Genomic DNA, 26280 nt, shown 5'->3' with positions numbered 1-26280 from the left:
CCTGACTGATGGAGGTCTCACTCACATTCACCCTATCCACATCCCCCCATTTTGTACATCTTCTCTGCTTATCATACCTTACCTGCTTTCATAAGAGGCACAGCATGGAAAATTTTCATTTTCAGTTCCCACTTTCACAAATAATAGTTACTCTTTGTAACATCTATGCAAAAATGTGATATGCTAGTTGAACCGCTTTTTGAAATACAGCAAACAGGATAAAACTAGTCACAGAAAGTCTCTGAGTAAGAAACTGTATGGTAGTGGTTAGCTTAGCACTTTACAATGCCAGTGACCCAGGCTCCATTCCTCCCGCTGTCTGTAAAGGGTTTGTAAGTTCTCCCTATGAGTTTCCTTCGGGTGCTTCGGTTACCTCCCACATTCTGAAGTCACACAGGTTCGTACGTTAATTGGTCACGCAGTCTCATTGGGCCTGAAGGGCCTGTTAGCAAGCTGTATCTCAAAAAAAAGGAAATAATGACCTGTTACAGGCCAGATCTGTCTCCCAAGTGCACCGTTTTATAACAATGAACAAAGGTACAACTGAATTCACTTCCAATCTATAAAAATTTAATTTTACAGAAGTTTATCATACCCATTGACACACTAGACCTTTACAACATGGTTATCTTTGAGAAATATTTCACATGCTGTTTGATTTGTAAACTTTATACAGTGCTACATCAGACTTATTTGAGAAATGAAGCAATATTTTCAAACTTAATCTATATAAAGCTTTGTAAGTGAGTGTCGAGGAACTCACACGGATATCTACTCAGAGTTAATTCGGGCCTTTCATTTGTTTTACAATTATCCCAGAAAGAACTGACTGTAAACAGGGAAGCTGCTATCCATCATCATCAGAGCTGTCTGGTGCTTGATTTCTTGTCTGGAGAGAAAAAAAGTAACAGAATCAGCTATTTTCATTTTGTTCTTAAGACCATAAGATAGAGAAGCAGAATTAGGCCATTCAGCCCATCAACTTTGCTCCACCATTCCATTTGGCTGTTTTATTACCCTTCTCAACCCCATTCTCCTGCTTTCACCTCGTAACTTTGATACCCGGACTACTCAAGAACCTGTCAACCTCCACTTTAAATATATCCAATGATTTGGTCTCCTCAGCCATCTGTGGCACTTAATTCCACAGATTCACCACCCTCTGGCTCAAGAAATCCCCCATCTGTTCTAAATGAACGTCCCTCTATTCTGAGGCTGTGCCCCCTGGTCCTAGACTCGCCTACTATAAGAAATATCCTCTTCACATCCACTCTATCTAGGCCTTTTAATATTTGACAGGTTTCAAACTCCCGTGAGTACAGATACAGAGCCAACAAACACTTCTCATAATTATCCCTTTCATTACGGGAATTATTCTCATGAACTCCTCTGGACCCTTTCCAACAGCAGCACACCTTTTCTTAGAGGGGCCCAAAACTGTTTACAATACTACAACTGTGGTCTAACCATTACCTTATAAAGCCTCAGTGTTACATTCTTGCTCTTATATTCTCATCCTCTCGAAACGTATGCTAACATTGCATTTGTCTTCCTTCCCACTGATTCAACCTCCAAGTTAACCTTTAGGGAATCCTGCACAAGGACTCAAGTCCCATTACCTCTGATTTTTGGATTTTCTCCGTTTAGAAAGCAGTCTATGTCTTCATTCTTTCTACCAAAGTGAATGACCATACACTTCCCCACACTATATTCTATTTGCCATTTCTTTGCCCATTCTACAAGTCTGTACAAGTCCTTCTGTAGATTCCCTGCTCCCTGAACACTACCCGCACCTCCACCTATCTTCATATTGTCTGCGAACTTGACCCTTTCCGGTACTGTACTCCCTGCTTTTCACATGAGATAGGCTAACATGAAATCCGATTTCTCAATGACTGATCTCAATGACTTCATGCTATCTTAAAAGTTTCTTCCCATAGGCAGTTAATCTGATTAACCATTCTAGTTCGCCCCCCTGTATCTATTACATCAGTCACTATGCTGGTAGCATCTCCATGACCCAAGATGGCACCAAGATTGATCGGTTCTTTATGAGTGAAGGTGTCAAAGGATACAGTGAGAAGGCAGGAGAATGGGGTTGAGAGGGAAAATAAAGTGTTGTGCAAAAGTCTTAAACACATATATATAGCTAAGGTGACCACGAGTTTTGCACAGTATTGTATGTCAATGTGGAGTGAGAGCAAGTCTGTAAATCAGGCAGAAGCAAAGGATGTTGGGAATGTCAAGTCTGGAGCACCACAGGAGGGGTGTGGGACAAGTAGCAGCAAGAGGGTGCTGGGCACAGGGACACCAGGTAAGGACATTTGATGCCAAACAATTGGTTTTTGATCATTATAGAAATGCTCTCTGGTGTTTTCCCCTCCCTCCCCTTTCCCTTTCCCCAACCATGATTTCCCTCCCTTTAACCCCTTCCCACTCTCAGTCCACAATAGAGACCCAGTTCAGAATCAGATTTATCATTTACACGTCATGAATTTTTTTCGTGTGGCAGCAATACAGTGAAATAGATAAATTACAGTACTGTGCAAAAGTCTTAGGCACCTTAGCATGTGTATATATACATATATATATATATATATATATATATATATATACACACATACATACACACACACACAAAATTGAGATTATTGTACAGTATTGTAAATCGGTCATGATTGAATGGTACAGCAGACTCAATGGGTCGATTGGTCCAATTCTGCTCCTAAGTCTGTCTTAAGTGAGTAAACTTCTATCGGGAACAAGATTATTCAGGAACACATTTAAGGACGAGGTGTGAGGCAATTTTATTTAACTGCAGAATGGTAAGATGCTGGTATGTGATGCCAGGGGCAGCAGTGTTTCAGATGCTGTCAGACAGACAGGTGAGTAGGCAGGGAATGGAGGCACATGGATCATGCACAGGCAGAAAGGAATCTCGTTTAACTTGGCATCATGTTCCGCGTGGGCATTGTGAGCCAAAGGGCCGGCTCATGGGTTGTACTGTTTTATGTAGCACAGTATGGCCACTGAGCCCAAGATGTTGTGCAGACCTTTTAACCCACTTCACAATCAATTTAAACTTTCCCTCCCAAATAGCACTCCATTTTTCTATCATCCATGTGCCTATCTAAGAGTTTCTTAAATGCCCCTTGTGCAAGAGTTCACAACTATTTTTTATCAATGAGTTTTACCATTAACAAGGGTCCTGTGGAGCCCAGGTTGGGAACCCCTGTCCTAATGTATCTGCCCCTGGCAAGGGCATCCACACACCCATCACTGTTTAAAAAATAAACTCACCTCTGACATCCCCTCCATACTTTCCTCCAATCATCTTAAAATTATATCACTTGGTGTAGTGCATCCAGAAGTTTTACTAAACTAATGAACTCTCAGATCAAATGATACTTGCGGCTTAATGGCAAACTCACACCCTTTGATTAAAAACATTGAACAGTGAACCAACAAATAACTTTTCATGATCCATTCACTTCACGTGAGGAGAATCTAACTGCTTACAGAAATAAAACCGTATCTTGGTCCTGAGGGTTTATTTGAACCTTTACAGCTTTAAGTTCTGTTTAAACAAAACTGATAACAGTTCTAAATTTGCCTTACCAGTTTAAGAAAATCAATTAGTTTATGAGCATCTTCGCCTCTCGACAAGTCCACAAAGTCCTTGGGCAACCGATAACTTAAATAGGGGCTGGGTTGCACAGTCATTTCACTCGTTATGTAACGGAAGACTGGAGCATCCTAAGGAATTGAAATCAGGAAGAACACAGATCATCAAATGCTGTAGGTCAGTGCCCTAATCATCCAAGACCCTTCCCAAAATTTAAAAGGGATACGCAGGTCCTTCGGCATTGTCAATGACCCCTCCCATCTATCCAACAATCTCTTTGAACCCTTACCATCAGGCAGGAGGTACTGTAGCATTCGGACAAGAACTGTTAGGATGGGAAACACCCAGGATGAACTCCACGCCACTACGCAGGTCTCACCACGTATGAAGCACCAGTAGCACTATACAGTTTACTTTTTAAACTTGTGTCGTAAATGTACCTTCTTATTTGTTATTCTATTAGTGGTAATATTATTTTATGTGTTATGTGTGTGTTATATGTACTGTGTTGTGCACCTTGATCCTTGTGCAGCTAAAGTTTGTTTAAGGGCCTAATGCAATATTTACGTTAAACATTGCCAGAAGTGCCCAGATCCAGATAAATGAATGAAAAATAATTGGTCACTAGGTATGATGCTTCTCACCCAAAAGGGACAAAGTTTTACCAAAGTAACGCACACAAAATATTGGAAGAACTCAGCAGATCAGGTATCATCCATGGAGAAGAATAAAGAATTCTTCAAGTATGAAGAATTCTGAAAGTATGTTTCATACCGAGACCCCTCATCAGGTTCTGGCTGAGGGATTGATTGCAGGATGCCTTACTTTGATATAACCGACACATTACATAAATTAGATGAGATTTATTTGTCACGAGCACATTGAAACACAGTGAAGTGCATCACTGGCGTCAGCAACCAACAGTCTGAGGATGTGCTGGTGGCAGCCCGCAAGTGTCGCCATGCTTCAGGTAGCATGCTCACAACGTTCAGCAGAGCAATACACAACCAGCATAGAGACAGACAAAATAATGGTAAAACAAAACTGTTTCTTCCCCAACACCCCCTCTCCCCCATTTGGGAATCACTGGCCCTCACCCTCAGGACTATCTAATGCCAGTACTGAAGCTAAAACTGAAATAGTCTCACTTTTAACTGCAAATCGCTCTGCTTTGATGAATATAAGCATTTAAAAAACAACAAAATACACAGAAAATACAAAGGCGAGAGATTAGTTATGTGTGAAATTTAAGATTTATGGGCAAAGCTGTAACAGAGGACAGTCTCACAACAAATATACCACAAATCAAGAATCTATAATGTAAATAAACAGTCAGTAAATTGCTTTTACCAGTTCAGCAAGGGCTCCCTCACTGATGATGTGTCCAGAAGTCAGCTCATCCCAGGTGAAAAGCAAGGAATTTGTCACCTCTCCAAATGGGTTAAAATCGATGATCCACACCTTGCCCTAAGAAACAAATCACAGGAGTGGTTTAACAATATTAATGTGAGTAAGGTAATCCTTCTAACAAAAACTCGAGATCTGTAACCAAAAGATCTATACGGCTCAAATTAACAATATCACACAGATGGTGGTCGAGCTGTCAGAGGAAATGGGTGAGGCAGGTACGAGAGGTGATTGATAAGTTCGTGGCCTAAGGTAGAAGGAGTCAATTTTAGAAAGCCTAGCACATTTATTTTTCCTACATTTACACACTTAGTCCAGCGGTCATGGAGCATATGGATCCCTTCTTTGTAGAAGTCGGCGTCTTGGACCTCCAGAAGTGCTCCACAGCAGGGGTGATTGATAAGTTTGTGGCCTAAGGTAGAAGGAGATGAGTTATACAGCTCTTGTTACATGCACGTGCCATTCAACTCGTTGAGTGAAAATGCAGAAAGTTTGAAGTTAATAACTCATCTCCTTCTACCTTAGGCCACGAACTTATCAATCACCCCTGCTGTGGACCACTTCTACAAAGAAGGGACCAGTATGCTCCACGACCACTGGACTAAGTGTGTACATCTAGGAAGGGATTATGTTGAAAAATAAATGTGCTAGGTTTTCTAAAATTGACTCCTTCTACCTTAGGCCACGAACTTATCAATCACCCCTCGTACATTAACTTTAAAAAAGACATTTGGATAGGTACATGGATAGGATAGGTTTGATGGATATGGGTCAAATGCAGACAAATATCCGTAAATCCTAAACTTCACACATAACTAATCCCTCTCCTATATTGTCCTGCACAATGTGGTTTGTTTAAATTCTTATATTCATCAAAGCAGAGAGATTTGTAGTTTAAAGTGAGACTTTTTTCCACTTTAACTTCTGGTATAAGAATGAGGTAGTCCAATTTAAATAAGTGGGTTGTATCAAACTAAAGCATCCTGCAGATAACCCCTCAGCTAGGGATAGGCATCTTGGTTTGCATGGACAAGATGCTCCAAACAGCCTACCCTCTGACTCTAATTTCAGAGACTATAGCCTTATTTTAGTTCAAGCTGGTTAATTGATAAAGAAAACAAATTCATGGAGGGACAGTAAAGGGAAGAGGTCCAATCAATTGCTCAAATATAGGTCCAGCACACAGATGATTCAGCTTGTCATCAAACACTAACAAATTTCTACAGATGTTCTGTTGAAAGAATCCTGGTTGGTTGCATCCTGGTCTGGTACATCATGGGGCGTGGTAGTTAGCACAATATTTTACAACATCAGTGAGCCGGGTTCAATTCCCACTACTGCCTGCAAGGAGTTTGTACACTATTCCCATGACCGCATGAGTTTCCTCCGGGTGCTCCACTCTCCTCCCACAGTCCAAAGGTGTACCGATTGGTAGGTTAATTGGTCATTGTAAATTGTCCCATGATTAGGCGAGGATTAAATCAGGGGATTGCTGGGGGTGGGGTGCAGCTCGAAGGGTTGAAAGGGCCTATTCCGTGGTGCATCTCAATAAATAAATAACAATTTGAAAGTGCAGGAACATCAGAAGCTGCAGAAAGTAGTAGACTCAGCCCAATACATCACAGGCACATCCTCCCCAATATCAGTAGGATCGACAGGAGGCACCGCCACAAGAAAACAACATCTATCAAAGATCCCCACAACAAATTTGATCTGAGCTACCATCAGGCAGGAGGTACAGAAGAATGAAGTGGGGCAAGTCAAGAGTTGCACGGGAGAGATCTTTCACCCTTCTCCAAGACTGCCCATTTTTCTTCAGCTGAAGTCCTTTACCCCATCAGAGTTTCTCCCAGTCCTTGCCGCTCATTCTCCCTCTACTCAACCTCCAAGTTTCCAAAGCAATTTAGAGAAAGCCTGAATTTGCTCATCATTTCTTGGCAAGATCTGGTAAAGGGACTTCAATAAAAGTGTAAAAATATAGACAGAAGTGGACATGTTATCTTAAGCAATGGAAAACCACTGCCTTGTTTCCATTTCAGTTAAGGTTACATACCCGACTGTCTCTGTATACATCAAACACAACTGCAAACAAAAAATAACAAGGGATGAGAATTCCGAAACATCTTTTGTACATGCTAACAATGAATACGTAAAACAATTATTTTCATAGTTTAATCTATAATTAATCTATAAATATGTTATAATGAAAGTATTTAATAACAAACCGGCATTTGCTACTGCAACGTACAACAATCAAGGAAGCCATGATAAATGTAATCACAATGCCAGGATGTTCTAAGAATTTTTAGACCATAAATTTTATTGCAAAGCAGGTTAAAGTAATCACAACAGCTTAAAACATCTCATTCTATTCTGAGTGCACTACTATGCACTGCCTGACTCTTCCTCAAGTGAGCCGCAAAGCTTTAAACCACATGCAGAACATTCTAGATCATTTCAAATTTTGAACTACTTTTTAAATGTTTTCTTAATGTAGCATATATTTATATATTCTTTACTGGATTTACTGCACTGCTGCCAGAAAACCCTAAATGTAATGACATATGCCAATATGCCAGTGATAGTAAACCTGATTCTGATATATTTAGAGGCAATCATTTCAGTGCAATAAGGTTTGTCAAATTACTTTGATAAGCTATTCATTAGAACATTAATATCTAATTACAAAGTATTCTTCTACAGCTTCCAACTTGCTGGTAAATGTGCCAAAGTTTCAGATAAATAATAGATTTCAGTTGATATAATCACAACACAAAACACTGAGATCTTTGCTCTATTTCAACACTATCATTACCAAAGTACATTGAAGATGTATTATAAAGGAACTTGGATTTGACTCATTACTTATGCAACGAACAAGCACTGAAGGAACTCAGCAGGTTAGCTAGCAAGTGTGGAGAGAAATGGGGAGCGACCGTCTCAGGTCAAGACCTTTCATCTTTGTTCTATGCATATCTAGTCACTCACAGGAAAGATATCAAGTGGTATAGAGAAAAAAATTACAAGGATGTTGCTGGTACTTGAGGAACTAAGTTATTCAGAAAGGTTGAATAGGTTTGGACTTTATTACCTGGAGTGCAGGAGAATGACAGAAGATTTGACAGGTATACAAAATGATGAGGAGTATAGAAAGCATAAACACAAGCAGATTTTCTTTCCCCCACTGAGATTGGGTGAGTCTAGAACGAGAGGTCATGGGTTAATTACTTTTATTATCTGGAGCTACAACACAGAACAGGTCCTCCTGACCCTTCGAGCCGCATTGTCTGCAACCACCCACTTAACTCTAGCCAAATTACGGGGCAATTTACAATGACCAATTAACCTACTAGCTGGTATGTCTTTCGACTGTCGGAGGAAACTGATGCCTTCGTGGGGAGCACGTACAAAGTCCTTACTGGTGACATCTAAATTGCACCTCTGTACTCTTGAGCTGTAATAGCATCACGCTGAATGCCATGGTATTGTGGCGTTAAGAGTGGAAGGTGAAGTTAAGGGAAAACTTCTTCACTCAGAGGGTGGTGCGAGTGCGGAACGAGCTACCAATGAATGCAGTAGATGTGGGTTCGATTGCAACATTTAAGAGAACTTTGGTTAAGTACATGGATGGTAAGGATGTGGAGTGCTATGGTCCAGGTACAGTTTAATGAGACTAAGCAGAATAACAGATCAGTACAGACAAGATGTACCGAAAGGCCTGTTTCTGTGTTGTAGTGCTCTATAACCAACTTGAGCCCAGATATTGAGCGTCCATTTCCTTCCACAGATGCTGCCTGACTCACTGAGTTCCTTGAGCAGCTTGTTCTTTGTTCCAGATTCCAGCATCTACAGTCTTGTGTGCCTCCACTACCTCCACTTTGACTTAACAAATCTGGTTTGTATGTGACAAAACCTCAGTGTTTTTGCGACATCAATGCCTGGGGCTGTCACCGATATCAGACTTTACTTATTTAGACATACAGAGCAGAACAAGGCCTTCCGGACTAACGAGCTGCACCACCCAGCAACCCACCTATTTAACCCTAGCCCAATCACAGGACAATTTACAATCACCAATTAACTTACTGACCGGTAGGTGTTTGGACTGTGGGAGGAAACCAGAGCACCCAAAGGAAACCCACGTGTACATGGAAAGAACGTCCAAGCTTACTTGCAGAGGATGCTGGAATTGAACACTGAACCCCGACACCTTGAGCTGAAATAACGTTGCGCTAACTACTAAGCTACCGTGGTGCCCGAGACCTCTCAGAAACTATCCTCCATTAGAATCATTTTCTGAACATGTAGTAAAACAGAACCTTGAAGAATAAATGGTAACTTAAAAAATAATGTAATGTTATTGATAGCAACTGCAGACTAAGCAGTTCAAAACCTGCTGAGGACAACAGGTGCCAATAGAGTGCCCTACATTATAACTCGGTAATTATTTTTAGAGGGTTATATAGAATATACTTACAGTCTTCATCTGGGAACTTGTATTGTACTTTAGCTTTAAAGAAATCAATAATAGAACTAAGAATATTGGCTTCTTGACTGCAGACATGGTTGTAATATTGTGTGTGATCTCTCTGTGTAATCCCTGCAAAAAACAATGGCCATAAGATTTAAGTCATTCAGCAATTGGAAATTTTTGCTTTAAATGTTCAAAATAATCTTCAGAGTAGTACCTATTAATTTGTTTTCCTTTACAAAACATCGGAACTCTCCTCCAGGAATTAACTCGCACCATTTCCTAAGAACAAGCTGAAGAGAAAGTTTGATTTTAGTGAACGTGGTAGTATAGCGGTTAGCACGACTGCGTTACATCCCTGGGCACTCTAGAGTTCAGAGTTCAATTCCGGCACTGTTCTGTAAGGGGTCTCTGATTGTTCTCCCCGTAAAATGCGTGGGTTTTTTCCAAGTGCTCTGGTTTCCTCCTAGTCCAAAGACATACCAGGTAGGTTAACTGGTCATTGTAAATTATCCCATGATTAGGTTAAGGTTAATGGGGGCTGCTGGATGGCATGGGTTGAAGGGCAGGAGGGGCCTACCCTGGGCTGTTGTGCTAAATAAGTAAAATATGATAAATGTTAATGAATGACATGTCAGGGTCAAGCCACTTAAACAAGCATGTGACAGGTAATGTCAACAAAGGTATGACAAGGAGAGTATCATGAGTATTTGAACTTGTGTACAGACCACAAGACACAAGCAGAATTGGCCATTCAACCCGTCAAGTCTGCTCTGCCGTTCCATCATGGCTGATTTATTATCCCTCGCAACCCCATACCTTCAGCCTGTCTTTACTAATCAAAAGGGTATCACCTCTGGTGGGGTAACATGTCGCGTCCTTTTCAAGGCGGTTAGTCCACCTTTGGCCCCCACCCGGCACTCAGCTCTCACCTGTGGCTCCCCGTAGCCGTTTGCATGCGACAGTGGCCACACCCCGGGCAACAGCTTCGACAAGCCGGCTAAACCAGGTGAGGGTAGCCAATGGGTCTCAACCCTTGGTGAGATAGGGAGTTGTCTATCCCAGCATGTGAAGACAGGCTCCGGCAGATTGAGCGGACGAGACCAATGGAAGGTCCAATGGTCAAGAAAGCAGTCTCTGCAAGTGTCGTGGAATGTGTAGAGCAGAACAAGACACAGACGACGTCCTGGTCATCCACTGCACCTAGTCCCATCTCCAGCTGTCTCGACTCTGTCTTGCCACTGGATCCAGATGGGAATTGGGAAGAGAAAGTGAGGCTGACGCTGCGCAACTCTCCCTCGCTTAAATCCAAATCACACGCGAGTCTCCACACCATCATAATGGTGTTGAGGTCCTTATCGATATTGACGATGGATGAACACACACTAATCAATATCAGCTTCCACATTAAGTATACCTAATGATTTGACTCCACAGCAGTCTGTGGCAATGCCAGATTCATCATCCTCTGGCTAAAGAAATTCCCCCTCATCTCTGTGCCAAAGAGGTGTTCCGCTATTCTGACGCTGTGCACTGTGCTCCTCGACTCCCCCACTATAGGAAACATCCTCTCCATTTTTACCCTATCTAGGGTTTTCAATGTTTGATAGGTTTCAAAGAGATCTCCTCCAACACCCCGCCCCACCACCATTCTTCTAACCTTCAGTAAATACAGGCCCAGAGCCATTAAACACTCCTCCTCCGTTAACCATTTCATTTCTGGGATTATTGTCATGAGCCTGCTCTGGAGCCTATCCAACGCCAGCACATCCTCTCTTACCTATCGGGCTAAAGCTGCTCGCAATACTCCAAATGCAATCTGACTAATGTCTTATGAAGCCTCAGCATTACATCTTTACTTTAATATTCTAGTCCTCTAGTCTAGACACACAACGATGCATTGAGAAAACTTGATAACCAATTAATTGCATCCTTCAACTCAAAAAGCCAACTTGTTTTTAGACTGATTTTAAGAAAGCCAAGAGGCCCATTTCCAATTAGAGCCTCGATCAATGAGTCAAGCAAATTTTGTTACATCCCACTTAGATCTGACAGCTTGCATAAATTATTCTGTCCTGGGGGATTTTAAGAATCACTTAATCGAAGTCTTAAGCTGCATGTAAAGTTGCATCTTCTCGTATATAACTGACTGGTGGCTTTCTTGACTATAAAAGGAGTAGGAAAGATTATATAGCCATGGTGCAGTGGAATCTATTGAGAATGGAAACAGTCAAATGGTGGAAAGCATCAGCAGTGTTACAGATATATTCCAGTGCTGCATGGTAGTGTAATGCTTTATAATGCCAGCGATCAGAAGACCTGGGTTCAACTCCCATTGCTGTGAGGAGTTTGCTTGCTCTCCCCATGACTGTGTAGGTTTCCTTTGGGTACTCTGTTTGCCTCCCACATTCCGAAAGATGTGCAGGTTATGGTCAGTAAATTGTATGCATGCTATGCTGGCGCTGGAAGTATGGTGACATTTGCAAGTTGCCCCCAACACATGCTCAGACTGTGTCGGTTACTGATCAAAATGACATGGGAGAAACCAAGAACAGGCACATTGTACGTTTGGAAGAGCATCACATTCAGTCTGCCCAGATGACCATGAACTTACCACTGACTGCCAGTTTGTCTCCATTCTACTCTGACCTATCATTCTTTGTGCTCTCTTGTACTGTACACAAACTTAAGGAACAGCGCATCTCCACATGGGCATGCTGCAGCCTTTGGGTCTCAATGCCAGATCGGGTCCACATCAGTCATCCATCTGAGATGTTGGCTCAGCTTTTTATTTTTGTATCTTCTTCTCTGGAAGTGGAGGACATGCCCATCTTGACCTGCCGGGCATGTTCTTCAGCTCTGGATTTCACATCTACACTTCTTTCTATGTCACACACTCTCTAAATGTTCCCATTCACTCACTGAGCAGATAGCCTTGTTTACAGTTTATGCTCATGATCACCTCACTTTAACCCTATTGGGGATCTCCTCTCCTCCCACCCCCTGTTCCAGTTTATTTATTTTATTTTTATTTGAAGATACTGCACAGTGATAGGCCAATCGGCCCAACAAGTCTACATCATGTAATTACACCCAGTGGCCAATTAAACCCTACGTCTTCAAGATGAAGTAGGGAACTGGAGCACACGGGGGAAACCCACGCAGTCACAGACGACATAGAAATTACAGCAAAGTTGAACTGGTTGCTGCTGCTGTTATAGTTTTAAGCTAACCACTACACAACCATGCTAAATATTCCCTACTGCATTTCATGTGTGGTGACCAGCACAAGCCTCACTAATTTGATTTAATGCAAAATGATACATTTCATTGTTATGTCTCATGTGCCAAAAAAGTTGGTCTATCTTCTAATATTTAGATTTCCAGCATCAGCAGTATTTGTTTCACCCATCTGCACTAATCACTTTTCTTCCAACCATAGTCTCATCCACTCCATCCAGATTCCAGCACTCACCTACAAAGTGGGGACAATTTACAATGGGCGAATAATCTACCCACCCACATGTCAGGACACTGGAGCACCCAGAGGAAACACACACAGCTACAGGATTTTGTCAGTGATGAATAATTGGTACTAGCATAAATATAAAAGACCACAAAACTTCTGAGAGGGCTTTTGAATTGGAACATTCTGCAATAAAGAGCACTTAGATCCTAGATAGTAGCCTACCTGAATAAAACAAGTAACCATCCCTGAATCACAATAAGGTTTATCACTGACGTGTCATGAAATTTGTGAACAGTCCACGTTTTGGACTGGGACCCTTCATCAGGACTGCCAGTGATGGATGAATGAATGGTGTTGATGAAGGGTCTCAGACTGAAACGTTGGCTGTTTACTTTTTTCCACAGATACTGCCTGGCCTTCTAAGTTCCTCCAGCATTGTGTGTGTGTGTTGCTTAGATTTCCATCATCTGCAGATTTTCTTGTGGTTTATGTTATGAAATTTGCTGTTTTATGGCAGCAGTACAGTGGAAGACAAAAAAACTACTTTAAATTACAGCAGATAAAAACTATGCAACACACACACACACACTCAATGGCCACTTTATTAGGTACACTTTTCCAGTGCTGGATAGGAAATCACCCCCCACCCACCCACCTTCTTTGCCCCCAGAACAGACTGAATCCTTCATGACATGGTTTCAACAAGCTGCTAGAAACATTCCTTAAGGATTCTTGTCTATGTTGATATATTGCATCAGGTAGTTGCTGCAGATAGGTTGGCTGCAAATTTCCCACCACATCCCAAAGGTGCTCTATTGGATTGAGATCATTTGGAGTACACTAAACGCATTGTCATGTTATTGGAAGCAGCCTGAGTTGATTGTGTGCTTTGTGACATGGTGTGTTATCCTGCTGAAGGAAGCCATTAGAAGATGAGTAGACTGTGGCCATGAAGGCATGCACACAGTCAACAATACTCAGGCAGGCTGTGGCATTTAAACGATGCTCAGTTGGTACTAAGAGGTCAAAAGTGTGCCACACCATTACACCACTATCACCACCAACTTGAACCACTGACACAATGTGGTGCATTACAGCTCAGATCCAGAGAACTAGCAAATATAATAGAACTGAAACCAAAGTCTGCCTTACCTGTGTGTCAATTTTGGGATCTGGTGAATCATCAGTACAGTGAAGAAATCTGGGTGAATAAAAAAACATTAAACAGGATTAATAACTAGTTAGTTCATCAGAACGATCACAGTGATAGGGTGTTTTTTTTATTTTTAGAACCTATCTAACAAGGTTTACAAAGGAAATGGAGAAGACTGTTATCTTCAATCTCCCATATTGTTATGTACGATGTCTGAACTATCAGTAATTCCGATAATAACATGCACTGAATTTTGTTCAAAGTGGGCATGGTCCAAATAGAACTGAATTGAGAGGGTATTTCTTTGAAAGAGTGGCAGGTATTTTGTCCTCCAAATCAGTCTTGTTGTGCAACTTTCAATCAACTCTGTAAAGCAAAAAACATCCCAAATGAAACGATTTAAAACCAGTCAAGTGCTGTCCTGAATAACAGTGTGTGGTAGAAATAACAGCAAGGTGTAAACAAAACACAATGCTGGAGGAGTTCAGCAGGTCAGGCAGCATCTATGAAGAGGAAAAATAGTCAATGTTTCAGGCCAAGACCCTTCATCACCAAACATTTTGTGCGTGTTACTCTAAATTTTTCCACATCTACAGAATCTCATGTTTAAGCTGTAAGCAGCATTGATCACTGCTGATCACTCAGGGAAAATACATAGTATATTCCCTCTAACCTTACAACTGGACAGATTTGCAATGCAGTTAAATGACAACATTGATTTAGGATGCACAAATTGCTCAAAATGGCAAAAGATCAAAGGGCACTTGGAGGTGGGGACTGTGTTGTCACCTTGTCAATGTTATCGTACCGCTGTGACAATCTTGCATGCTAATAGGCCGTTACTACACATGGCTCGAACCTACATACAAAAGCCCACTGCTTCAAGAAGTCAACACTTTCAGGAAAAGAAACAATGGAAAGAAAATGGCTGGACAAGATATTCAACTAAATCAATAAAACCAAACTTTTTGAAGGTAGAAACATCGAAGACGCTAGTACGTACGGTTGAGTCAGGTCATGCATAACAAAGTCAGAGCTTTTCAAGAGCAGGAAGATGTCACTCAGGTTTCTGCACTTGAGAGAGCCGTTCATTGCAATCCACTGGGCATCCTAAAAATGGGAGAAAAGACAAAGAGATTGTGGGCTTGGTCATTTGGTCAAACAGAGCGTACTGACATTAGTGAGCATTTCACATTCCCTCCCCTCAACTGTTGTATTTAGCTGGACAGGCACTTAGCTGATTTTCATTAAAAGGTAAGCAAAATATAATTTCATGAATTTTGAACTTCAAACCTTATATCCTGCAAACTGGGTATGTGGGAGCAGTGAATAATAATCGTACACAGGGCAGAAGAAATAAAAGTAGAAAATGAAGAGTGTATCTGGAGATTTTTTTTGGCTCATAGGGATGGTTTTAGGGACAAAGAAAGGAGATAGGGATCCAATTAGGGTTTAGGAACAGGGATGTGGGGGGGGGGGGTGGAATTAGAGGACAGGCCAGAGTCTAAGCCTCTGTTCTGCATTCAAAGATCAGTGAAGAGTTTACTCTTGGACTAAATCCCATCGAATACTTCATTATAAATAAGTAATCGAGTTTTTGTAATCAGATGGTAAATACAATAGGGAACTTGTACAAGCAATAGTCCGATTCCTAGCCTACATGCACCACAGTAGCATAGTGGTTAGCACAGTGCAATTACAGCCTGGGGTGTCCCAGAGTTCAGAGTTCAATTCCAGCGCCATTCCGTAGAGAGTCTCTGTATGTCCTCCCTGTGGAATGCGTGAGTTTTCTCTGGGTTTTCCGGTTTACTCCCACAGTCCAAAGACACATAGGATAGATTAATTGCTCATTGTAAATTGTCCCGTGATTAGGTTAGGGTTATTCGGCTTTGTCGGCAGTTGCTGGGGCGGCATGGCTCGAACTGCTGGAAGGTCTGACTCTGTGCTGTATCACTAAGTAAATAAAAATAAATAAAACACCAGATGTAGAACAGGAGTTCAGCCTCTCACACGAACTCTGCTCTCTAAAAAGTCGAGGCTGTGTTTTACCCAACTATATTTCAAATTCCTTTACCCTCACATACAGTTGCAAGAGACAGTTTGCGAACCGTTTGCAATTACCTGGTCTTCAGCATTACTCATAAAATATGGTCTGATCTTCATCTAAGTTGCAATAACAGAAAAACACAATCTGCCTAAACTAATAACACACAAACAGTTATACTTTTCATGTCTTTACTGAACACGCTGTTTAATCATTTACAGTCCAAGCTTGCAAAAGTATGTGAACCCTTGCATTTAATAATTGGTTAGCAGGAATAACCTCGACCAAACATTTCCTGTAGCTGCTGATCAAACTTGCTCAATGGCGAGGAAGAACTTTAGACCATTCCTTCATACAAAACTGTTTCAGTTCATCAATATTTGAGATTTCTTGCATGAACAGCCCTCTTTAGGTCATGCTACTGCATCTCAATTGGGTTAAGGTCTGGACTCTGACTTGCTCATTCCAAAACACGAACTTGCTTCTTTTTAAACCATTCTATTGTCGATTTACTCTTGTGTTTCAGATCATTGTCTTGATGCATCATCCAACTTCTATTAAGCTTAAGGTGATGGACCGCTACCCTGACATTCTCCTGTGAATGTCTTGACACAATTTTGAATTCATTGTTCCCTCAAGCTGTCCAGGCCCTGAGGCAGCAAAGCAGCCCCAAACCATGATGCTCCTTCCACCATGCTTCACAGTTGGGATGAAGTTTTGTTGCTGTGGAGCAGTGCCCCTTTTCCTCCAAACATAACAGCGTGCATTTCAGCCAAAAAGTTTAACTTCTGTCTCATGTGTCCACAGAACATTGTCCCAGAAGCGTTGTGGAAGGTGGTTATTTGTAAACTTGAGATGTGCAGCAATGTCTTTTTTGGACAGCAAACTTTCTTCAGTGGTGTCCCTCCATGAACACCATTCTTGCTCAGTGTTTTTCTTTTAGTGGACACATGAACTGAGACTTTAACAAGTTTGAGAGAATTCTGCAGGTCTTTTGCTGTTACCCTTGGGTTCTTTTTCACTTCCTTCAGCATTCATTGATTGGGACACCTGATGCTAAGTAGCTTTTGTAGAAGGCATTACCCCAGAGGTTCACATACTTTTTTGAACCTAGACTGTGTTTGTTTAAATGGTGTACTCAGAATTGACGAGATGTAGTTCAATTGTTTGTGTGTTACTAGTTTACGTAGATAGTATTTGTCTATTATTGTGACTTAGATGAAGATCAGACCACATTTTATGAGGAATTAATGCAGAAAACCAGGTAATTGCAAAGGGTTCACAAACTTTTCCTTTCTACTATAGCAAAAAAACTGTCATTTGAACTTGAATTTATTTATTTAAATCTTACATCCGTACCAGAATGTGAAGGAGTAAAAATCTTTGTATTATGACTCAGTTGCAATGTACAGACGTGTGAATTTAAAAGTCTAATGGCTTGTCGAAAGAAGCTGTCCCGTAGCCTGTTGGTCCTGGCTTTAATGCTGCGGTACTGTTTGCCAGATGGAAGCAGCTGAAACAGCTTATGGTTGGGGTGGCTGGTGTCCCTGATTATCTTCCAGCCTTCTCTACACACCCTGCTGCTGTAAGGGTGTGTAAAGAAGGCTGGAAGATAATCAGGGACACCAGCCACCCCAACCATAAGCTGTTTCAGCTGCTGCTGTAAATGGCCTCAGTGGAAGGAAGTTCATATCCACGCCACTCTCTGCAGTGCCCAGTGATCAAGGTTTGGCACAGTTCCCATACTAGGCAATGATACAGCCAGTCAGGCTGCTCTCAATGGTGCCCTGTAGAAGGTCTTGAGGGTTTGGGGCTCATGCTGAACTTCTTCAGTCACCTGAAGTGGAAGAGATGCTCTTCTGCTTTTCTTGCCACACAACCTGTGTGTACAGTCCAGGTGAGATCTTCAGTAATGTGTATACTGAGGAACTTGAAACTACTCACCCTCTCAACTGCAGTCCCATTGATGTTGATCGGGACAAACCTGTCTCCATTCCTCCTGTAATCCATAATCAGCTCTTTTTTTTTGGACATTTAGGGAGACGTTGTTAACTTGACACCACTGTGTCAGGATGTTAACCTCTCCTCCGCAGGCTTCTTGTCACTGCTAGAAATAAGGCTGGTCAACGTCGTGTCACCTGCAAATTTGATCAGCAGATTGGAGCTGTGCGTGACAGCACAGTAATGGATGTAAAGGGAGTGGAGGAGGAGACTCAGGACTCAATCTTGGAGGCACCTCTGTTGAGGGTCAGAGGGGCAGAAGTGAAGGAGCCCATCTCTACGACTTGTTGGCGATCCATTTGCTCAAGGTGGGGTGCAGGTCAAGGTCTCTGAGCTTCCTGTCAGGTCTGGAGGGAATTATGACGTTGAATGCTGAACTGTAGACCAGCAACAGCATTCTAGTGTATGCATCCCTTTTCCAGGTGAGTGAGGACAGTGTGTAGTGCTGTGGCTATGGTGTCATTGGTAGACTAGTTCCTTCAGTAGGCAAATTGTAGGGTGTCCAGTATGGGTGGTAGCATGCTGCAGATGTAGTCTTTAACCAGCCTCTCAAAGCACTTGCTTATAAATAAGGTGAGTGCAACAGGGCACCAATCATTCAGACATGCTACCTTGGTTTTCTTAGGTACAGGGATAATGATGGACGATTTGAAACAGGAAGGCACTATGCACTGGGAGAGGGAGAAATTAAAAAAGTCCGTAAACACACCAGCCAGCTGTTCCGTACACACTTTGAGGACCCATCCTGGGATGCTGTCTGGCCCCGCTGCCTTGCAGCTGTTGGCACGTTGGAATGTTCTGCGTACCTCAGCCTCCAAGATGACCGAGGAGCAGGTCTCGTCGGCAGCTCTCCTCGAGGGTTCAGTCTTATCAACCTCGAATCAAGTGTAAAAAACATTTAGCTCAGCCGGCAGCAATGTTGGCTCTGCTGCAGTGTTTCTTCTTGAAGTTTGCGATGGTGTGCAGTCATTACCATACATTGCATGTGTCATCGTCACAGAGCTGTGACTGGATTTTGTCCTTGTCGCTGTTTTGCTACCTTGATAGCTCTACGTAAATCATCATGCATCTCAAGCTCCTGTTGGTCTCTGGAGGTGAAGGCTTTATCCCTTGCGCAGAGAGCAACACGCACTGAACTATTCATCCAAGACCTCTGGCTTGGGTAGACACAGATCAAGCAGGGGGTCCCAGTCGAAGAAAGGCAGCACCTCATGACTGAATGCCATCTTTCTGATGTTCAAGAGTCAGTTGATCATACCAGATGTGACTTTCAGCTTCTTGTAAGAGAAGTGCAGAAAGAAGTAGAAAGATAAGCAGAAAATTACAATGCTAATTCGGAGTACACGCACGGCTGCTGTACACAGTGCTATCCTGAAGAACAAGATGGCGTTGTGTACATATTCACATGTGTTTTACATGTTTACATATAAAATTACTTAAATTACTTAACATTGAGCCCAGCACCAACATAACACGCCCACAACTTACTAACTCTAGCTTGAATGTCTTTGGAATGTGGGAGAAAACTGGGAAACCCAGAGGAATCCTACATGGTCACAAGGAACATGTACAAACACCTTAAAAGCAGTGATGGGAATCGAACTCTGGTGAGTGATTGCTGGCACTGTAAAGCGAGTGTGTTAACCACTACACACCCATGCCCACTGGCTAGCATGGATGTGAAGAGCTGAATGGTCTGTTTCAACACTGTATGATATTAAAAGGTTTTTTTAAAGTACACAGAATAGCAAGATAGAGGGGCTTTAGATAAGAACTCTAAAAAGGGATCTATTGGCATAGGAACAACAATTAGTTAACCATTCTAGTTAAACACCCCCCTCCACAGATCACCCCCCCCGACTCCCCTTAATTTATTTCTCCTCCTGCCCTCAATCAGATTTACTCCTCACAAACAGATCAGAGCAAATTCATCCTGGCAGTCCACTGTGGTTATCGCTGTACTGGTACCTTAACTATAAATTCCATCGAATTTTCCAAGTCCTCATGTGTTTAACCTAAACCTCTGTTTCAAAATCAATAGTTCACTGCGGCCAATCAGTGATTGGGATTCATTAGCAAAGGTGAATAAAAATAAAGTGGGGTAACTGGAGCGGCAATTGTTGGAGTTGACCAGTGTTAGACTGGGGAGTCATTGGCTTTGGCTCTGGCTCATCAGTCTTGGGCAAGGTAAATATAAGCTAAGTTTCTTCTTCTTTATTTTTCATTCGTCGTCTGTTAGGGAGTAGTTAGAGCAGTGAGAATGACTCCGGGGTAGTGTTATGTACTTTGTGTAAGACGAGGTAAGTCTGAGAGACCTACAGCTTCCCAAATAACCACATCTGCACCAGGTCTGCCGAGCTGCAGCTCCTTAGAGAACGTGTTAATAAACAGGAGCTGAAGCTCAATGCCACTCGGTTCATACAGGAGACTGAGGAAATGATAGATAGGACCTATAAGGAGGTAGTCACCCCCAGATTGCAGGAAGCAGGTATCTGGGTGATCACCAGAAGGAAGTACAGAGTATCACTGTGGCCATTCCCCTCAATAATAAATATACTGTACCATTTTGGATATGGTTGAGAGGTTGAGCTAGCACGGGGAAACTGCAGTTACCAGGTCTCTGGCACTGAGGCTCAGAAAAGAGGTGAAGAGAACTGCAGTAGTGATAGAAGATTCCACAGTTAGAGTAATAGAAACAAGGTTCTGTGGGCGCGATAGAGACACCCAGATGGTATGTTGCCTCCCAGGAGCCAGGGTCAGGGAAGTCTCAGATCCGATCCACAGTATTCTAAAGGAGGTGAGTGAGCAGCCAGATGTCTTGGTACATATTGGCACCAATGTCACAGGTAAGAAAGGCGAGGAAGTCCTGAAGAGAGATTTTAGGGAGCTAGGTAAAAAGCTGAAGAGCAGAATGCCAGGCTAGTAATCTCTTTTGCTGCCTGTGAGACACACCAGTGAAGGCAAGAATGGGAGCATTTGGCAGATAAATGCATGACTGTAGAATTGATGCAGGGGGTAGGGGTCTATATTTCTGAATCACTGGGATCTCTTCTGGGGAAGGTACAACCTGTACAAAAGGGATGTGTTACACCTGAACCCGAGGGAGACCAATATCCTTGTGGGTAGGTTTGCTACAGCTGTTTGGCAGGGCTTAAACTAATCTGGCAGGGGGATGGGAACTGGAGTGATAGAGCTGAGTATAGGCAGTTGGCTTACAGAGGCAGTGTGTAGTGAGACTGCTAGCAAGGATAGGCCGATGATTGGGCAAAATTGCAGGCAATTGATGATTTGCAGTATAAAAGGGGGAAAAATTTTAAAGGGTGATGCCTACAGGACTGAAGGTGTTATATTTGAATGAACGCAGTTTAAGGAATAAGGTAGATGAACTTGTAGCACAGCTAGAGATCGGCAGGTATGACGTGGGCATCACTGAGTTGCAGCAGAGAGAAAAATATAGCTGAGACCTCAACATCCGAGGATACACATTGTATCAAAAGGACAGACAGGTAGGCAGAGAGGGTCGGGTGGCTCTGTTGGTTAAAAAATGAAATCAAATACTTAGGAAGAGGTGACAAAGGATTGATAGGTGCAGAATCCTTGTGGGTAGAGCTAAGAAACTGCAAAGGTAAAAAGATGCTAATGGTAGTTATATACCGGCCTCCAAACAACAACAAAGATGTGGATACAAATTACAACAGGAGATAGAAGAGGCATGTCAAAAGGGCAATGTTACGATAGTCATGAGAGATTTCAATATGCAGACAGGTTGAGAAAATCAGGTTGGTGCTGGATCCCAAGAAGGGGAATTTGTAGAATGCCTACAAGATGGCTTTTTAAGAGCAGTTCGTGGGAGTTGTGCAATAAACCAGGATTAGAGAGCTTAAGGTAAAGGAACCCTTAGGGATAAGTGATCATAATAGCATTTACCCTGCAATCTGAGAGGGAGAAGGTAAATCAGTATTACAATGGAATAAAAGAAATTAGAGAAATGAGAGAGGAGCTGGTCAAAGTTGATTGGAAGGAGACATTAGCAGAAGTGTCAGCACAGCAGCAATGGCTGGAATTTCTAGGAGCAATTCGGAACGTGCAGAATAGATCTAGCCCAAAGGAGAAGTAGGACTCTAAAGGCAGGATGACTCAACCGTGGCTGACAAGTCAAAGCCAACAAAAGCCAAGGAAAGAGCATATAATATAGCAAAAGTTAGTGGGAAGTTAGATGAGTCAGAAGCTTTAAAAAAAATCAACAGAAGGCAACTAAAAAAAAGTCAAAGGTAAGCTGTCCAAAAATATCAAAAAGGATGCCAAAAGTGTCTTCATATAGATGTAAAGGAAATGAGAGGTGAGAGTAGATAGCATGCCGGTGGAAAATGATGCTGGAGAGGTGGTAATGAGGGTCAAGCAAATGGTGGACGAAATGAATACGTATTTTGCATCAGTTTTCAATGTGGAAGACAGTAATGGTGTGCCAGAAGTTCGAGAGTGTTGGGGGCAGAAGTGAGTGAAGTTGCCATTACTAGGGAGAAGGTGCTTGGAAAGCAAGCAGTTCTGAAGGTAGATAAATCAACTGGACCAGATGGTCTACCCCAAGGTTCTTAAAGAGGTACCTGAAGAGATTGTTGAGGCATTAGTAATGATCTTTCAAGAATCAATAGATTCTGGCTCCAGAAGACTGAAAAATTGCAAATGTCACTCCACTCTAAGAAGGGAGAGAGACAGAAGTAAGAAAATTATAGGCCATGGTTGGGCGTCGACTGTTAGGATGCATCTTTAGGGTGCTTGGACACACATGATGAAATAGGCCAAAAAGGAAAAATCTTGCCTGATGAATCTGTTGGAATTCTTTAAAGAAATAACAAACAGGATAGACAAAGGAGAATTGGTGGATGTTGTGCACTTGGATTTTCAGAACGCCTTTGACGAAGTACTACACATGAGGCTGCTAAAGATAGGAGTCCATTACAGGAAAGATACTGGCACGTATAGAAGATTGGCTGACCAGCAGGAGGCAAAGATTGGGAATAAAAGAGGCTTTTTCTGGTTGGCTGCTGGAGACTAGTAGCATTTACTTCAAGATGACTAGAATATAAAAGCAATGATGTAATGTTCAGACTTTATAGGGGACTGGTAAGGCCTCATTTGGAGTGTTGTGAGCAGTTTTTGGCCTCTTATCTAAGAGAGGATGTGCTAACATTGGAGAGGGTTCAGAGGAGGTTCATGAGAATGATTCCAGGAATGAAAGGGTTACCATATTAGGACCAATTGATTGCTCTGGTCCTGTACTCATTGGAATTCAGAAGAATTGGGGGGGGGGGCTCTCATCAAAACCTGACGAATGTGGAAAGGACTCGATAGAATGCATATGGACACGACATTTCCCATGGTGGGGAAATTTCTTTAACCAAAGGGTGGTGAATCTGTGGAATTCTTTGCCACAGGCAGCTGTAGAGGCCAGGTCCTTGGTATATTTAAGGCAGAGGTTAATAGATTCTTGATTAGTCAGGGCATGAAGGATTACAAAGAAAAGGCAGGAGACTGGGGCTGAGAGGGAAATTAATTAGCCATGATGAAATGGCAGAGCAGACTTGATGGGCTAAATGGCCTAATTCTGCTATCATATCTTGTGGTCTTATGGGAATAACCTGGCTTTAGTAGCCACTTGAAGTTGTCCTTTTCCAATATTCTAGCTGACATTTGAATAAAGAAAAATCTTCTCACACTCAATTCAACAACGTTTACATGACATGCAAGGTTGGTTTATGAGCAGTGTAATAGCTACACAGAATTACCTTACAACTGAATAAATTACCACTATTTAAGCGAATACTGACTAATACAAAGCAACTAGCTTAAACATAGATCCAAAAGAAATACAAAATGGCATTTGAAATGTTGCCTGTTTATTCCCCATTTACTGAGACTTCCAGCATTTTGTGCTTCTCAAGATTTCCAACATTTTCAGAATCCCTTGTGTTTATAAAGTGGCATCTTTTTCATTAAAGATACCCCTGAGAGAGATTGAACTGTAGAAAACCCAAACATAAAAAAAGAAGAGTTGTCCACCATTCTCTTACCTGAGGAGCACTCCAATTTAGCTTTGGAAATATGCTGCCTCCAAGAGAATTTATAGCTTCCTGTACTTGCGCTGCAAAATCTGGGAATTCTGGAGCCTACATATTGGAAAGAAAATCATAAAAGTTAAATGTAAATTATAATAAAACACCATAACATAGTAGTGTTTATCCAAAACCCACCAGTTGCTGCTCTAAGATAAATTTACAATTTACTGTAAATTTCAAAGTGCACAAGTTCCCTTAATGCCATATGCTTAACTCCCTGACTAGCTTAAGTAAAGCACAGGAAGCTGCAATCCCTTCCCTGGAATAGCTTTCCTTGTCCTAGAAATAAATACTTACAAACAAATACCAAAAGATATTCATCCAAAACACTAATAATGGAATAATATGGTAGTGGCCCAACATGGTAGTGTGGTGCTAGCGTAACACTTCGCAGCACCACCAATCCAGGTTCAATTCTGTCGCAGACTGTAAGGAGTTTGCACATGCTCCCCATGACCACTTGGGTGTCCTCTGGGTGCTTCAGGTTTGTCCCATTCAAAAGACATATGGGTTAATAGGTCACATGGGTACAATCGGTCGGTATGGGCTCATTGGAGCTGTTACCATGCTGTATCTCTAAATAAAACAATAAATGAAAATGTCAGCTACTTACTGTAAGAGTAGTCACATTCTCATCGTCTGACCACTGTATGAAAGGTACAAAGCTAATTAGAAAACAAGACTTATAAAGAAACCAATGATTCAGAATACTTAAGGCAAAGATGTAGCATCAATAATGGAACAAGATTTAGTTAAGGCAATAATAGAGACCTGTATATCCTGCTCCTCATCACTGTCTTCATTTGTACGTGAACAACTTGGGACTTCAGTTCTGTATCAATTGGAAACAAATCTCTCATGAAAACAAAGATCAGAAATGTACGGTGTTACAAATTAAGAAAAATAAAAGGAAAACTTAAGAACTATCAAAACACAAACGTTTTTCTAAACCACTGGAGACCAAATGCATTTTCCAAGCACATCCTACAGAGAACAGAATGCATTGCATTGTACATTTAATTAAAATATTGGTTGATGAGTGTACATTTCAGAATTCAATACATGAAAGTGAATATTTAACATTTTTATAACTACAATTTACTGAAATAGACATGTCTTTCACAATGAAGATAAGACAAATTTCCAGGATATATAATTTGGTGCAATAAACCGATTAAATAATAGTAGGTAAATATGATATGTTAAGAACCTAATTACTTCCCTGCTTTTGAAATGGATTAAGTGAAATCTCCCTCCACAGATGGTTCTTGACCCATTGAGTCCCTCCAGTGCTTACTGGTTGCTTCAGTTTCCTACATCAGCAGTCTCTCTCATTCTCCAAAGTTTCTAATGAGGGGATCATGACAACACCGAGCTGCGGTCTCCATTGAGGCCGTGGCTCAGATTTAGTCTTTTTTTTAAAGTTTGTAGGGATAGTTTTGGGAACAGAGGGGATGTTAGGGTTTAGGGACAGAGATGTGGAGGAGTTGGAGGTCAGATGAGAGTTTAGAAATCAGGTCAGAGTCTAGGTCTCCATTCTGCTTTTGAAGACCAATGATGTGGATGGGTGACAAAGAATATCTGGAGTCGAGGTCTCTACTCTGTTTTTGAAGGCCAAAAATGTGGACGTGGGATGAAGGACACAGAGAGTCAAAGCCTCCACTCTACACTCAAAGGCCAGTGATTTGGACAGGTAATGAAGGATAACTGAGGATGTCGGGCTCTCTCTGGTTGGTGGGTCCCGGGATCGGATGTCCACATGAGCAGGAAGTACGAGGGCTGGTGAATCAGCAGGCCTGGAGATCAGGGCCCTGATATCAGCTAATCTGGGGGTAAACACAGAAGAAAAAAGCCTGAAGGTGGGTCAGAAGTCCGGAAGTTGAGCCCAATACCTGGAGACTGGAAGCTCAGAGGCCTGGGGCTTGGAGGACTGTCCGTGTGTGTGGGTGGGTGGATGGAAGGCGGGAAAGGAAAGGGGCCTGTTTTATAGTTGT

At 42.0% G+C, this 26280-nt stretch overlaps 1 protein-coding gene across 2 annotated transcripts in view; it reads right to left on the bottom strand.

The window, feature by feature from the left end:
* Positions 1-553: 553 nt before the first annotated feature.
* Positions 554-26280, bottom strand: part of cdc123 (cell division cycle 123 homolog (S. cerevisiae)) — a 34002-nt gene continuing 8275 nt past the window's right edge. For both annotated transcript variants that reach the window (XM_063072774.1, XM_063072773.1), the window contains exons 3-13: positions 25058-25118; positions 24900-24932; positions 24242-24337; positions 15129-15235; positions 14125-14173; positions 9721-9796; positions 9510-9632; positions 7086-7114; positions 4976-5092; positions 3619-3756; positions 554-889 (exon numbers count right to left, since the gene is read on the bottom strand). In XM_063072774.1, the coding sequence (XP_062928844.1) occupies positions 848-889; positions 3619-3756; positions 4976-5092; positions 7086-7114; positions 9510-9632; positions 9721-9796; positions 14125-14173; positions 15129-15235; positions 24242-24337; positions 24900-24932; positions 25058-25118 (871 nt within the window). In that variant the 3' untranslated portion in view covers positions 554-847. The remainder of the gene's footprint in view (positions 890-3618; positions 3757-4975; positions 5093-7085; positions 7115-9509; positions 9633-9720; positions 9797-14124; positions 14174-15128; positions 15236-24241; positions 24338-24899; positions 24933-25057; positions 25119-26280) is intronic.

Source organism: Mobula hypostoma, chromosome 20 (genome assembly GCF_963921235.1).
Source record: "Mobula hypostoma chromosome 20, sMobHyp1.1, whole genome shotgun sequence".
In the NCBI taxonomy this organism is placed as follows: Eukaryota; Metazoa; Chordata; class Chondrichthyes; order Myliobatiformes; family Myliobatidae; genus Mobula; species Mobula hypostoma.
Note: the sequence above shows the minus strand (reverse complement) of the source record. Positions and strands in the feature narration are given on the sequence as shown.